A 16,758-nucleotide genomic window follows, 5' to 3' on the forward strand; every position below is an offset into this window, starting at 1 on the left:
TTCACCTGGGTTCTTGTGTGGTTTTATGTTACATTTGCATACAAATGCTCAAATTAGGAAGCTGGGCATGCATCAGTTTTGCACATTTGCTGCTGCACAGTTTTCAGTGCACATAGCTCTGACATATTTAGTTAGTCCAAAAAAGGATTAAAAGGCTTGATAATAGAATTACAGTCTTACAGAAGAATTTGGTAGTTGGAAAATCATTGAAACCACATGTTTATCTGAGAATAATGATGTGTTTTAACTACATGTTTAGTTTGTTTTAAGAAAATTATAAAATAAAATGTATGGTTTTAAATAAATAAATAGCATCTCATACACATTACCAGAGCCACTATAAAGTTCAGAGCTCTCTTTTCTTTCTTTTCCTCTCACAATGTGCTCCTGGTTTGACATAGTCTTCCTGACATAATTAAGGCCTTCCCTTAGGAGTCATTGTCTAGATTGGAGTATATGTTGCTCTAAAACCTGTATATACAGTATTGATCGATATTAAAAATGTCTTTCAAGATGTATAAGCTGCCCATACCATGTACATAAACTGTATGTTGACAAAAAGCTGGTCCCCTCACTCCTGTAGAGTGTAGAAGGCCATGTCCATGATTTCCAAAACAAATGTCAACTTTTGATTTGTCAATCTATAGGACAGTTTTCCATTTGCCCCCAGTCTAATTTGCATGCAGAGGTCCCTGGTATTTCTGGTACAGTTTTCAGTTGCATTTCTAAATACAGCAACAAACTGTTGACAGACAATAGTTTTGGGAGTGGTTTTTAGTCCATGCAATAATTTTAACATCACTTTAGTCGATCAAATGTAGGGTTACAAAGATGAATACAATAGCAATTTGTGTGCAACATTCCAACTTTTTTTTTGTTTGAATTAAAGAAAAAAAAAAGAAGCAACAAATTAACTTTCTCTGACCTAACTCTAACTCAGAGCCTACCTACCTTTAAAGATGATTAGCCATTTTTATAACTACCTAAGCACAATTTTATAGAATAGAATAGCATAGAATAGAGTAGAATGTACTTTTTTAATTGCCTAAGAGACAACAAGAAGTTGTCCGTTGGCTCATCTCCCACTGATTAGAGCGTTATGAAGCCTAACGATTACAAGGAGGAAAGGCTTTTGTATCTCTCAGTCCTGCAGTGCGGAGAGACGAGTCGTCCACTGATACTGTTTCTCTGGTCCACCATGATGTTTTGAAGTGGAGAATGACCTCTACTTTCTTCTGTGTACACCTCTTCACCACAGCCACCAGTGAGTCCAACCTGATTCCAATCACAGTGCCAACTCTTTTCATGAGTTTGTCCAGTTTATAGGAAAGATTTTGACAGCATCACACATTAACAACTGCAAGTAGCCCCAGATTTGAAGTCCCCAGCCATCATGGCAGGTAAAGTCTTCTCTCCACCATGGGCATTAAAGATGGAACTGGAAACCACAGTCCTGGAAGAAAACCTGCAAGCAGGAATGAACAACGACTAAGCATGCATGTAGATCCCTACTTGGGGCGTCTTAGGTAAAGAATGTTAATGCTTCAGGGTGGCCCAGTTAATTCATAGACCTTGATCTAATAAAGAATCTGTGGCAAGAGTTTGAAATTGCTAGAGATGGTGATACTCTGTCCAATCTGTATTAGTCTGAGCTGTTTTACCAAGAACAATAAGAAAAAGGGGCATGCAACCTTGGCTGCTGTACTTGCAGTAAAAGGTGATTCTTCCAAGTGTTCCAGTTATTGTTTCTGGGTCAAAACAAGGATTATTAATCTTTGGAAATACTTGTTGTGCTAATAAAAGGGAAGTAAAGCCTAACAAAATGAATTCAATTTGCAGGATTTGCCACTTTTATGGGCAAGATGGGGTTGTCTCTTAAACTTAGACATGAGTCAGGTATAAACCATGCTGCAATATTTTTCATCAAGGGGAAAGGGGTTTTTACAAAAATTTATAAAGAAAAAGAAAATAGTTTCCCCACAGTCTGCTTTTTTGCACTATCCCAAGGAGATATTCTGCAGAGTCCCAAGGTCATCCAGCCAGCAGACAGAGCAGTGAGTCGTGGGAAAGACCTTTTATGGAGTGTTGGTAAAGTGAATACCCTCGGTGACCTCAAGCTTGGTCCAGATGTTCCCCATGTAAACATCTCTAAATACAGACAGCAACTGCAGAGTCATGTCGCTCAGCACACCTACATATATTATGTGTGTTACAGCCTCATGCACACACATCGCAGGGGCACCAGATGTTATTGATGGCTTCTCACCTTTGTTTATGGTCTGCTTGGAGGTCTTGTGCCTGACCTTTGTCCTTTTTGTGCCCTGGAGGGTCAGCCTGTGTGGTTTGGCTTCAAATGCATCCTCAAAACTCACTGTCTGTAAGAAACTCTCTGTTAGGGCCTTCATCTTAATAATGCGTTGTTTTTTGTTGGTCTGGAGGCAGGTGTCTGTTTGCCTCAAAGTTAAAGTATTCAAAACATTTGGGATACAATCAACAGATACACATAAAAAGACGGTATAATAGAAGCAGCTTGATCATAACTCCAAAACAACAGAAGACACTAACCACTAATCTGGTTTCTGAGCAGTCAGATGGAATAAATGCTTTTTGGTACAACTTGTTTTTTTTTGTTTGTTTGTTTTGTCTGAAAAATGGGGGGAGATCAATATGTTAGTCCATGGCTGGCCTGGGGCTATTCACCAGAGAATTTCTCCTGAGCTACTTCTGTGAAACTTTGGTAATACGAGAATGGAAACTAATTTTTCCTGACCTTTACCACTTGAAAATGAAATGACATTTATTCTGGGGTATTAAATGATCATTTCCATTTTAACAGCATTCCTTTGCTTCCTGGCTACTCTGGTCAGGATGACTAATCTCCTGAAACCTTGAAGTTATTTATTTATTTTTTTACAAAAGTGCTGTGTGCTTTTTGTGTCCAGATGTAAAAATCGGTCACTTGTAAAGTACACGATATAGATTGGTCTACAAACGGATAATAAAACTGTCAATATGCCATTTCTTGTAAACTAAAGCAGCAAGCAACCGTTCCCAGGAAAATACGCTATCTGAGTAATGGTGAGTATTGCAGATTAGCCGATTTCTGCCAGCTATTTGGATGAATCATTGTTTCCCTGAAGTTCCCTGAACGCAGCACCTACAGCAACCCCAGCCAAAAAAAGAGCAGGTACCTCCACCTGCTGGTCACTGTAATAACTACAGCCAGGCGGAGCAACACATCATTCATTACCGACCAGTCCAGATTGAAGGAGGACGGAGAGGCGAGCCGTGAAAGCGAACAGATGTGAACTGGACTACGAAAAGACAAGAAGCTGCAGTGAAGACGGAGAACCTTTGAGTCTGCTAACATGTGGCAACCCGCGTCGGAGCGACTGCAGGTAAGATAAGGTTGTATGTGACGTGTTCATCGTCGACACGGCAGCAGTAAATAAACGGTTCAGTCGTGGTAACTGTTCATGAAACCCGCCGTGCTGTGCGTGGCTCCAAACTAAAGAGACTTGCCACGGTTACTGAACAGCTACAGATGTTTGGTGCGCTCTGTGGGGTGTTTTCAGCAGGCTTTATGATAGAAGATACCAGCTGTAGGTATTCAAACGATCCTTGTTGCTAAACGGCAGTACGTGTAAATGCACATATTCACGTTACGCAAGCCGGGTGAACAGTGCAACAATTAGTTACCTCTGCAGCAGCCCAATGCTAACCTAAAACTGGAGTTTTTCTTAAAATGTCAGGGACAAGCACATTCGAGTCGTGTAAAAATGGCTAATTTGGCCCACAGGCCTTCTCTTTTAACGTAACACTCACATTCACACAAACATAATGAGTGTAACTGCAGGCCCTCTTCTCGTGTTGTCACTATGCATTCCCTCCAATGCTGTCTCATCAGGATGCATACTCTCGTGTTTCAAATGGTTAAAAAAGGAGACTCTGGTCCATAACCTGCCGTATATGACCTGTTAAAAGACGGCGGAAAAAATCACCGTTAATGACACGTAGTTTGACACGAGGGGAAAGCCTTGCACCGAGCCTGGCTTCACGTCTCCTGCAGACGTAATGCTCTCCAGATGTCGGCCCGTGGACTGCCTGCCAAGTGAACTTGCACAATCTCCCTCCTCTGCCCAGGCGTCAAGAAGATGGAACCACGAATTATTAAAACCGAGAGTTCCGGTGCTCAGATGTGGAGAGCCTGGGCAGCTGTAAATGTTCTCGGGGACGTTTACAACTCTATGATTTATTAAAAGACGTTTTTGCCAGAACTATCCTATGACTAATTTATATCACACCGTAATTGTATAAGAGTTGATATTGATCAAGGCAGATTGTTCTCTGCTCTGAGAGAGCTGTAGGCCACCATGCCTTACATTCATGCTCAACAAGTGTCAGAAAGTCACTGGTTATCTGACTTTTCCTGGCTCTCATTGGGAACTTGTGTTATGCACTAAATGTTTCCAGCCAAGCACTTTGCATACTGACCAGTTCTAATACACAGAGATATCGAAGAATAGATACCACACAGTGCTTGCTTGTTAGTTGGATGGATTTTTGCAGGGAATGGTAAAATGTTAAAAGATCAAAAACAAAACCACAAATATTCATTTCTAAAGGTGTTTGAGTTTTGTCTGTAAAAGTGATACATTGTATGTAGAGCTGAAACGATCCCTCGAATGTTTCGAGGTACTCAATTACAAAAAATACTCGAGTAATTTTCTCCGCCTCAAGGAATCGTTTAATTTAAAAAAGATCCAAGAGTGGTATTTCAAATAAAGCTGAAGCCATATTAAGAGAGTTTTCAGACCCCTCAAGCTACCTCTTATACAAAATAGCAACTAGCAACAAATCTAGCTTCTTTTCTGGAGTTTGGAGACTAATGGGTCATTCTTTGAAACGGGTGCCATTTGGGTCCGCGACATTTGATGAGATGTACAAGGCACAAAAAATGTGTCAAAGTATGTTTACAAATTTTGGAACTATCAAAGCAAGTGCTCTTGTTGACATGCCATATCAGAAAATTCTATTTCTTAAAGAGAAAAATTTTCATTTGAAAAATAGCTCTTTAACTAAGCAAAAATGTATTTTATCCGATTACTGGATTAATCGATGGGATTTTCAGTAGAATACTAGAATACTAGAATACTAAAATATCCGATTGCTGCAGCCCTAATTGTATGTTCACTGTACATGATTAAAAAATTATTGGTAAACTTAAGACAATATTATGATTAGATTTAGAAAGTTAAGTAAAATTTAAGGGCCTAGGACCATACGTTTATACTTCCTACTCCTTTTAGCTCATGTAACCTGAGAGACTCAAGAAATTTCAGTTTATAGCCACTGCCTTGTTTTAATTTAATTTTTTGAGCATCACTTATGATTTTTTCTTTTAACTGTTTTTTTTTTAAGTTGTCTCTTACATTCTTAAAATAAAGGTATCAATCAGCAATATCAATCGACAAAAGAGAAGTCACCACATGACCTGAAAATAGATTAGTATCAAGATTTATTTGAAAAAAAAAAAAAAAAAAAGACTGACTTGCAACAGCTTTTGCTATTTAAGTTTATTAGAGAAAGATTTTTGTGTATTTTACAAGGCTTCTGTATGAATCTACATTTTTTTCTCTAACTGCTGTTATACCAGAATAAGGCAGAGTTTTTATTTGGAAACCTCTGATGTGCTATGGAGGTAATAGCCAAGCTACTCTGAGCGTTGTAGCTTAAGACCAGGCTACAGGAGACAGACAGTAGGTCTGTCAGAGTGGTCATCTCTGAAGGGTAATAACATCTGGATATTCCTAGTTTGACCTTTGATACTCTTCTACAGGAAGCTTCATGTACATTTTGGTCAAGAAGTATAAATGACATGGGCTTTTTCAAATCTGTTATAATGTATGAGTTGACATTCAAAGATTAAAGATTCTCATCTTCTTCTGAGCTCACATCAACTATAAATGACTGTAGACTTCTTGTTGTGTCTTCCCTTTTTACTGCTACATGACTCTAAGTGCTTCAGTAGATATTAAGACCAATGCTGCTGCCTTACGAGTCCAACTTGACTCTTCAGTGTCCTGTTGTTGAGAAGTTAAGACATGAAAAGTTCAAGTTTTGCACAATTATTCTACCTGGGCAGGATTCAGTATCTGTCCTTCAGTTGTATTTGAAACTGCTTTGTTCGTACTAGTTAGGCATATAGTACGCACAATGTATTTACCTACTACATTTAAATGTAGTTTGTCTCCTACGACTGTGCTATAATATCTGTTTTGCTGTATGCTGGGCAAGACTTTGATGTTTTGGGGGTTTAAGGAAAGCAGAAGTAAAGACGGCTGAATAGCCTATAGCAGAGTCTTTCCTGTAACTTCCACTCATATTTTCATATACTTTCATGTGAATGTAATAGACTGTTAGATTTTGACCCTGGTAACATCTCAGGACCACACTCAAACACAGTAGGTAGGGTTTTAAAATGCCCAAGAAATGAATGCAATACAGCATAAGTGGGTGAATAAGAATTTTAGGACCGTAAGCGCTGTGCATTGCGGTCCGTTTCACTATGAGAAGATTTTCCCAAGTCAGTGCAACATCTGGGAAGTGGTCATTAGGTAGATTTTGGTCGTATTTACACTTCTGACTATATCATTTTTGATTGCTGGTATCATAGATGGGTCCAAAGACAGCCTTTGTTTGGGAAGTGTTGTGCTGGGACTTCTTATAAAATATATTTTTGGTTGAGAGATTCTTATTCTAAAAGTCTTGACCTGAGCATTGATGCTCGTTGAAGTTTAGAATGTGGAATTTTTGTCCTTCCAAAGGATTTATAAATGAATGAACTATCACCGGGGAATGAGGAGTAGGTGACAAACGGGATGGAGTAGTCATGTGATGAAGTTGCATTGTATTTTATGGAGCTGTAAAACTGCGGCAGGAAAAAACAATGGTTTGTTTGAAGAAATTTGTCCCATGATAACATAAGCTGGAGTCTTTTTTGGGGATCAGCTGTGGCCCAAAGTTGATGAAAAATCCTCCAACACTCATCCCTTATTTTACTTCAGTAACATCTACAACAGCAGAGAAACTCAACAGGGCCTCATTAGTTTAAAAGAGCTGTCTGGATTTATTGGATCTGCAAATAAAATGCAATGGTTGAGACTTTCAAAAGAGGACTAGAAACCATTTCTAATGAACCATGGTTGAGGAGCGATTGCCTATTGCCTGCATTGTAACCATAGCAACGACCATCCTTTTGACTGGTATCCTTTTGAGTCAGGGCTTGTGGGGTTTTCTAGAGCTGAAATTAGCTGATCTAAAATGTCCTCGTGTTTATTACCATCTGTTTTGTTGTTTTTATTCACCAAGGCATCCGTCCATGTTATCCGCACTTGTGCTATCCCCAGTTGCCATAGCAACACCTGATGTCTTGCTGCATTTGCGTCTCACAGTCAAGCGGGTAGAGGAGGAAAGGATGAGACAGACGGAGGAGTGTGGAGGAAGAGATACAGGCCATAGCAGAAAGCAGAAGTCTTTGTAGCATGTCTCAGTGTCTTTGTCCTCAACGCCTCCATGAGTTTTGGGGGGCCCCTCCTCCACAAGCAGGGGCCACGTTAGTTCAGCGACAGATTGCACAATATGCAGCGGTCTGGGCATGGATGCACACGCACATATAGACTCATATGCTGGTTGGCAGGCTGATCCAGCATGCATGCACACACAACAACATGCTTCCTTTTTGGATATTCTCTGAGCCACAAATCATGTTTTTTTCCTCCGTCAGCAGCTCTTTCTTTAGCTGCGGTTTCCACTTTTGACACTTTAATGCATGTGACACTGACAAACTGGACCGAGCACATAAAAGGACATGGACCTGACAGTGCAGAAATAGCTGACTGAGGTCAAACACGGTGAGAACCAGCCGCTGTCTTTGCTCCTTACTTCGCTGCTGTCTGTCTTTATTTGTTTCTGTGTCCAGCCCTTTCGGCTGCTCTGTCTGTCTGAGGTTGCTTTGTGGCTGCAGCTATTTTGTTGGGACTGTGGCCTCGGTGGTGAAAGGGATCCACGAGCAGACTGGCAGAAAATTTCCCATGGTTCCCTTGGCACGTTGTCTGTTTCCAGCCAGCACACATTTGCCTCTTGTGAACAAATGGCTTTTGGCTCACTGGTTTGGAGCTTTGTATTTGATGAATGGGCACAATTATCTGTTTGCGGAAGTTGTCATTTTCAAGTTATTTTTAAGGAATTACAATAGACGGGGAGTATTATACTTTCCATTGATCAAAGACCAACAGTTTCAGCTCTGATTTATACTCTTTCGGTCCAACGTCTGGTCCTGCTAACACAATTCTCCATCTAATTTCTCAGTTTTTATCAGGATTCTAACCTCAATTTTCGGGTAAGTCAGCTCAGTTAAGGAGAGAAATCTTTTATCCTTGGCATTTAAGGCGGACGTAGGTTGCAAAATCTTCTCAAATCTTCAAAACTTTGAAAATGTATTATTCAAACTCTTAAGATGCTGAATCCCCTAATGCTCTTGATGCTCTGTACAAACGATGCACTGTTTTCTACCTGAAGAAGTCGAATAATGTAACACATTTAGACCAGCTCTGATCTTGACAGTGGACCTTGTTCTCTGTCATTAGCAGGTCATTTTCCTGTGCCATTTCTTCATGTAGACTATTTAAGATGTGACTGTGGGCCCATTGTTTACGTCAAAGTGCTGCTGATGTTTTTACTACCTCCCTCAGGCTCTGAGGTTTTGGTACTTTTATACCCACTTCTCCCTGTGCAGTAGTAACCCACCAATCACAGCATCTGACCACTTGCCTTCTCCCTCCTACACACCCAAAGTGCCCCAATCAGGGTAGAGAAAAACAAGTTTTCCTTTTTGTAGAGACCTCCCACAGTCCACTCTGGGTTGAGCCCATTCAGACTTAGTTTCCCTCGTAAAGTGTCCCAGGATCAGAGGGGGAGGCTGTAAACACGTGCAGGAACAACTGGGGTTACTCTGTCCACTTCTTACCATGCAAAGGAATCAGAAGGCTGCATCCCACTTTCAGCTTCAGGAAGTTAATGTCACCACATGCTGGGCCAACCTCCTCCTCCTGCTCCACCTGGGGACTCCAGCATTATCCCCTGCAAGGAAGGATGTTTGTAGAAATGGCATCTGAGGCACAAACATCAGCAGGAAGAAGCTGGTTTCCAGTCCAGAAATGACAAAAGATTTGTCAAGCTTCAAAGTGAGGTTGTTTGGATGGACATGGCTTGTTGGTTGAATTGGCCACATATTTAATGGGCGATTTCACTGACGTGCAACTCTAGCCCATGTGTTGTTTACTCTCTGACAAAGGGCACGGGAGAAGAAAAGAATGATTCAGTGCTCAACCATTCACAAAATGCCTCTTTGTTCAACGTGGTGAAGTGGTTTTATTCCCATTGTTGTATTGTAAGCTCCATAATTTCCCCCCTTACCCTTTAAATGTGGACTTTTTGGGCACGTCTTACATAACTTGACCATGTCTGTATGAGTTTTTTACTTTTGGTTAGTGTCTCATGCACACATTGAAGAACTTTTAAGGGGTTGTTTCCCACCATCATACTGACCAACATGTCAACATTTGTAGTAAGGGCAAAAAAAGACAGAAGAAGGCTGTGAATGTTCATTGCTCATTTAAAGTGATACTCTGGGATGGAACAAGTTGGGTCTTATCACAAGGTTTAGGGCAGAAATTACCCCTACAGCAGTGTTTTTGTGCAGCAGAAGCCCGGAGCGCTCACACCAAACACCCCCTCCCTGCTCCTCTGCCGGTTTTCTCTGCATTCAGATGGGGCCATTTTTTAGTTGACCAAAAACACAAATAAACGGACTCCCATCGAAAAAGTCTGATATCGGTCTGCATTCACGCTTTATTTAGAGAATTTTCAGCGCGTTACTTTCACACAAAAACACCGCTAAATAAGGCTCTAGTTCTCATCGCGTCTCTTCGTCCTGGCAGACTACCTGCATTTGTTTATATCTGGCACCTCACGCACGGACTGATACACTAAGTGGCGAACGCCTCGTGGCCAGCTGTGGCTCTGCAGCGGAGGTAGCGCCGTTTTACGACACGATGAGAACTAGAGCCTTATTTAGCAGTGTTTTTGTGTGAAAGTAACGCGCTGAAAATTCTCTAAATAAAGCGTGAATGCAGACTGATATCAGATTTTTTCGGTGGGAGTCCGTTTATTTGTGTTTTTGGTCAAGTAAAAAATGGCCCCCTCTGAGTGCAGAGGAAACCGACAGAGGAGCAGGGAGGGGGTGTTTGGTGCATGCGCTCTGGGCTTCTGCTGCACAAAAACACTGCTGTAGGGGTAATTTCTGCCCTAAACCTTGTGATAGGACCCAACTTGTTCCATCCCGGAGTCTCACTTTAAAGGAGTGATGTTAAAAACTCCATCACGTTTTACCCCCAGAATGTAAGCCCAGCATCTAACTGAGGCCAGCTACCTTCTGTACCTCCAGCGACCAGGATCAGCATGTCTAAGGGTGTATTCACACCTGTGGCTTGTTTGCATTGTTCTGATTCTGGGTTGTCACTTGGTTCATTTGTGTTCACAAGGCAAAAGTCTGTTGTGGTCCAGAGTTGTAAACAAATGCCAGGTGCAATCAATTTTTTCTCTCTCATTGGCCAGAAATCACACCCAGAAGGCAGGGAGTTTCCTTATCTTCATTTATTCATTCATTTATTTATTCATTCATTCATGTTCTTACCTGCTTTCCACAGGGAGGAACAGCCATGGAGCATCAACAACGTGTGTGGCTAATTAGCATTATAGCTTTTATCTGGCTTATGTACCGGAGTCCCAACTGAGTTAAGGCACTTCGATGAGGCACTCTATTTCTTTACTGCTCCACATGGGCCCACGACTCATTTTGTTCAGTTCTTCCGTCTTTTATTCTTCTTCTGCTGCTGTGGTTGATTCTTCTGCTCCTTCTTCTTCTACTGTTTTGACTGTACAGTTGTCAACTGAGCTCATTACTGCTTGCATTACTACAGTGTGAGCCACAGTTATGAGTCAGTTGAGCTGGTTGCTGGGGCATTTGTGTTATCACTGCAAAGGAACCGCTACAGGGCTCGAATGGAAGTGAGCTGAGACCACCTGTTTTTTGGCGATCTCGACCCTCTTGTTTTGTCCCGCATCCAAGTGAAAACGTTGTGTTCACATATGCCCTAATAAACCAGGGTTTTGGGGGGCTGCTCACTGTTTCGGAACGACTGCCCCAAATGATCCGGGTGTATACACCCTAATTAAGTTAAATGAAAACTTAGTACTGTGTATGCACAGCTTTCACTGCTGATTGGCTGCTACCTGAGCCATGGCTCTGCATAACCAATCAGGTACCGTGGGTGGGACAATACAGGACACAGAGTAGTGGTTGCAGACAAAAAGACACGGCTTCATTGGAAGATATCACAGTTTTGAATTGTTTCTTATCAGCCGCCACATTAAATGAGTGCCAGTGCCGATACGACTCAAAGTGCCACATGTTGGCGCTGATAATCGTTCCATCCCTAATAACCGCGAGACAGGAAGCATGCAGTGCAGTGCAGTGATTCATAGCCGACACAAGGCATGTTGGCAGTTAATCTGCCAGGAGGACAGATTGTTTTTTAGTCTACAGTTGTGTCATGGAAAAAATAATGTTGTTGACCAACAGATTTCAGTTTAAGGTCTGTGTTTAGATCCGTATGGTTCTGTTTTAAAGATGCAGTAACCATTTCTCAATCCGCGGCTTAGATTTTTCCTCATATTATCATGCCTTTTAGACATGGCTCATTCATCCATGTGGATTCCTAACATCTTTTCCAGCTGCTTTCTAGTGTTTTGTCACGATCACATCCCTATAACCCTGATTTCTGTGTCAGAAGGTCGTAGCAAAGGCTCCATTTTTACCCCTGTCGGTAGTGACTTACCCTGAGATTGATCCAAGAACCTCTTTCCTGTAAGAATGTTCCCTTTGGGGGGCGAAAGTTTAACTTACCATCTGTGACCTGTTAAGTTCATCACTGCAGGAGGCAAACTGCACAGAGACACTTTCCAAAGCCTGTCTGCTTGATTTCTCATGGTTGTGATTGCTCATGGCTTCACTTGGATCTGAAGTAGAATTTGGAACATTTGGAAGCACATACTCAGTGAACATTTAGTGGTTTACTTGTCCTAATGACACTTGTCTTCCCACTGTAATTACTTGACACTTCTTAAAAGCAGCAGCTCAGAATCAGCTGGCAGCAGTGAGTCTGTTGGCTTTGACCTCGTTCCACCTGATGAAGATCAGTACCTTCCTCAGAGGAATGCTGTGCCTGAGCAAAACATTGTGGGTCTTAGTTTATTGGAAGCTCTGATTTTCAGCAAATACATGTTATATGAGCACACTGATCCATAAAACACAAACAAGTGGATGGTTGTTAAAGTCCTGTTGTGCTTTAGGGGTTCTCAATGTTCAGCCAAGTTCTTTTTATTGTATCTTATTTGCACTATAAATACATGTTATTCACATGGGTCCAGGCAACAATGAAGCTCTCAAATGAACAGTCATACTACTACACATGCAGATGGCTTAATGTTATGATAGTTAATGTATTTAAAAATAACTGTGGTGTTTAACTAAAATGATTGCAAAATTAATTTTGAGATGCATAATCAGAATCATGGTCTGTAAGAATTAGGGATGGGTACCGAATTAGGTACTTTTATAGGTACCAAACAAATTCTGTCAAAATAGCGGGTACTGAATCACGTAAAACAAAAAGGTACCATATTTAGGCGCCTAAATGCATCCTTGTGACTTTAAGGAAGTGGAAGAGTAGGCAATTTTCTATTGTAGACATGAACATAGCATTGCAAGGTTACATTGAAGAATAAATATATTAAAGTGAAAAACTTTTATACTTCATCATTAAAAAATAAAATAAAATATATATATATCTATCTATATATATATCTATATCTATCTATATATCTATCTATCTATCTATCTATCTATCTATCTATATATATATATATATATCTATATATATATATATATATATATATATATATATATATATATATATATATATATATATATATATATATATATATATATATTTATATATATATATATATATATATATATATATATAGATATATATGTATATAGATAGATATATTTTTTTACCACATAAACACAAAAAAGTACCAAAAATTGGTACAGTTGAGTAACGGTACAGATTGCCAAGCACTAGGCATCGGTACCGTATTGTTTCAAATGTGAAAGGTACCCATCCCTAGTAAAAATGATGAACACATGTAGCATAAATTAACGTTACCTGGAAGAGGCAAGATGAAAGACAAAAGGAAGTATAGCATATTGTAATGATGCTATTTCTGTTTTACACAATAGCAGAGCAGAGTATACTATCAAAGCACCAACGCCTTGATCATGGAGATAGATTAAAAAGGTGGAGCTCCAGTTAAGTGAATAAAATGGCTTATCTGAAAAGTTAGAAGTTATTTTCTGATTGTTTCATGAGGGCTACCCCAAATGTACCAAAAGGTCAAAATTTTAACACTTGGCAGCTGAGGCCAAGCTTCTCTCTCTGCTTCACTTTTGGTCACGGCGCCTTCAGGAGTGACTGCTCTCAGGGTTACCAATGTATTGTGAGGTCTTTATATCACACGCATCTCACACTTAGCATCTGCAGACAGACTGAGACCAGAGGAGAAAGACAGCAATGCCACCTTTATGTTTGTCTGACACACCTCCACACACCTCTGAACTACAAAGGATGAATCAGAAGAAAGGTTTTATTTTGGTTGAACAGTACTTTTAGGGAAATTCTTATTAAATTTGTAGCCATTACTCCTGTACTGTGTACAAGTGGTAGTCAAAAACAACAAATGAAAGATTTTTGGAGGCTGAAAACCATCAGAGTCACATGCACTCTCCAGTATACTACTGTAAGAGGCTTTGAGTCTGTTAACATGTACATAGCATGTGTGGGGATAAGGCCCCCTAACTAATTGGTCAGATTTAAATCTTTTAACAAAGCTGTGTTTCATAAATCTGAATGAGTTCCTTTGTTTGTAGATTTGGGGTTTTCTTGTGACAGAGGCCTTTGTTGAGCATTAAGGTCTGAAGTGTAGACAAAACCAGCTCAGCACTGACCTGAACCGCACTGCTCTGGTGTTGGAGACAGAAAACCTGGCTGGGTCCAAGTGAAAGTCAGAAATAGAATCAATAAAGCAGTAACTTGATGAAGAGACTGCTAAAACCCCAGAAATTAAAAAAAACATTTGAATGCAGTGAAAATATTATGAATAGAATTCCAGCGTAAGTCCACAAGTGGCCCTCCTCTCAGGCCTTTTGCTCCTGGTGGGGGGCGGAGGAGTCCGGGAGCACACCCCAGCCCCCCGTCAATACTAGGGCCAACCACAGGAATGTGAGCCGCTGTCAGGAAGCTGTAAAGTGCTGACGCGGAGGTCAGCAAGCGTTTACACACATGTGGCTTTACTTTCACAACTCCATCTTGCTTTTCTTCTTTTTTTTTCATCTTCATCTGCGCCTTGCTTTTTTCCTGCCTTATCTTCCTCTTTCGTGACAACTCCCTCCTCATGTCTTTCTTTTTAATATTCTTTTTTTGACTTTTCGCTAAATTGAAGTTCACTGCGTATATTTTCTGAGGATTCTATTGGTCCTGCTCCAACTGTTCGTATGTCACACCACTGGGCATGATCAATGAATCATCACAGGTTAATATTTTTAACAGTACAATGAGTAGTTTGCTAGTTGTGTCTTTCTCAAGTCATACAACCACTTCTTGGCAACCTAAAAGTGGAGACTTAGATAAATAGGAAGCAATTTGAATCCCCACAAGAGAAATATCCATCACACTAAGTCTCAAAATTGTTGTTAAAAGGTTAGTGGTACCAAAGTAAAGCTGTTATTTTACAGCCACGTGACAGGTCTTTCAGATTTCAGTAAGATTACTCAACACGTGCCAAAAGAGCCTTAAGAAGGAAAATCCAAATGCTCAAAAATATTCAACAGCTCAGTGATTTGGAAACAATATCTGGTGAAGTGGTGTTGGGTTTCAAGGCTGGGCAATAAACCCTCTCCTTGTAGTTGATTGAGGATTTTCTACTTGGCTCTACCAAACAAACTAGCTCTGATGATTGATGATAGACTGAATTGGCAGGATGGACTGTTTTCATCGGCTGAAAATGTTGACCATCTGTTTTATAAAAAATGGACATTGTGCAGGTCCAACATGAAAAACAGCTTGGAAGCGCCAAGGAGAAAATGAATAAACAGAACTCAAAAGCGGTAGATGCTTTCAGACACTATTAGGTGACCGGGAAAGCATCATTAAAGAGTTTGGCAGCGATGGGATTTTAAGGATGGATAGAGACAGATTTAAAAGATATAAGTTACTATTACTATCACTGTTATGGTTACCATTACAGCCATCTTTTGAGAATGGATCAAAATCATCAAAGTCAATGTGCAATCAGATGGTGCACTGGTGCACCATCGAAAATAAACAAAATGAAACAAAATGAATACACTTATAATTGGTAGATTATTTCTTTGTTTTAACAATGCTACTTGGTAATAAACCTTTTATCCTTGGAAAGCCCATTTGATTCCCTTTTAAGGAACATGCATTTGGGGTCGCACCTATGGAGAATTTGCCAGATCTCTTCTGCTGATGCCAAACAACTTATCCTACTGTTGTTATTTACTCTTGTTTTGAGCTTCTGGGACCCCAAGGGTGCTTCCGACAGATGCCTGACGTGCACCTGATTGGCAACACTAGTCAGCATGTAGACCTCAGTATACTCAAAAGTGTTTCTCTGCTGCATATGCTGTACAAAGTGCCTAAGTTTTGGTTAGCTACATTGATATTTCATTTTTTTAGGGGTTACACAGATTTATGCACTGTTCTTAATCTTGAGCCGCGTTTTCACCAAGCAGACCGGTTCGGTTCATCTCTGTACGGCGCGCTTTTTGTGGCGTTTCCACTGACCCATCCCGGGACAGATCCCTAAAAACTGAGATGAGCCAACCTACTTTTTTGGGACCCTTTTGTATGGGTGCCAGACTAAACCGATCCGCTCTCGGAAGGTGGAGCAACACACTGCAGACGGTTGATTGGTCAAAAGAATCATCACTTACCCCCGACAGCGGCTGCAATTCTCCTGGCGGCACACAGACTTCTCTGAAACAAAGCTTGATTGCACTTTGTATCAAAGAGTTACATGACAATCACAGAGAGGACAAAATGCTGCATGTCTTCCATCTATGCTCTTTGTTAACTGTGTGGCGTTTTTCATATAGCCATGCCACGTTGCATTGGTAGCTTAGTGGTATGTGGCATAGAGCATGATATGCGAGCAGCATGGCAGTTGCTGGACTGGTCCACTTTTCCCCTTAGTGGTGTGCCACCAGTTTGGTACTTGTTTTACGAGCAGTGTCTCCTCACAGCAGGGGCTGGTTGGAAACAGAAGGCCTCTCACTCCATTACTGTTGGTGTTGCAACACAATATCTAACACCAGTGGTCTTGTTTTGCATTTTTTGTTAGCCCATGCATTTTAGCGAGTTAGGGTTATCCTGCATTAGTAAAAAGATTGTGGTAGTTCATAGTAATTAAAGAAAAACATGTTATTTCATGTTTTTCATGAGGCATTTGTGGTTAAGGAATGATCCAGGTTTCATATGATGGACTTTG

The 16,758-nt window shown here is 40.6% G+C and overlaps 1 protein-coding gene across 1 annotated transcript in view; it reads left to right on the forward strand.

Annotated features, from left to right (window-relative positions):
- Positions 1–3,222: 3,222 nt before the first annotated feature.
- pid1 (phosphotyrosine interaction domain containing 1) overlaps positions 3,223–16,758 on the forward strand; it is a 34,830-nt gene continuing 21,294 nt past the window's right edge. The window contains exon 1 of the mRNA XM_074680426.1: positions 3,223–3,398. Coding sequence (XP_074536527.1) covers positions 3,369–3,398 — 30 coding nt within the window. The 5' untranslated portion in view covers positions 3,223–3,368. The remainder of the gene's footprint in view (positions 3,399–16,758) is intronic.

This window comes from Halichoeres trimaculatus, unplaced genomic scaffold (assembly GCF_033239565.1).
Source record: "Halichoeres trimaculatus isolate MK-OKI-2021-1 unplaced genomic scaffold, fHalTri1.1 fHalTri1_scaffold_9, whole genome shotgun sequence".
Lineage (NCBI taxonomy): Eukaryota > Metazoa > Chordata > Actinopteri > Labriformes > Labridae > Halichoeres > Halichoeres trimaculatus.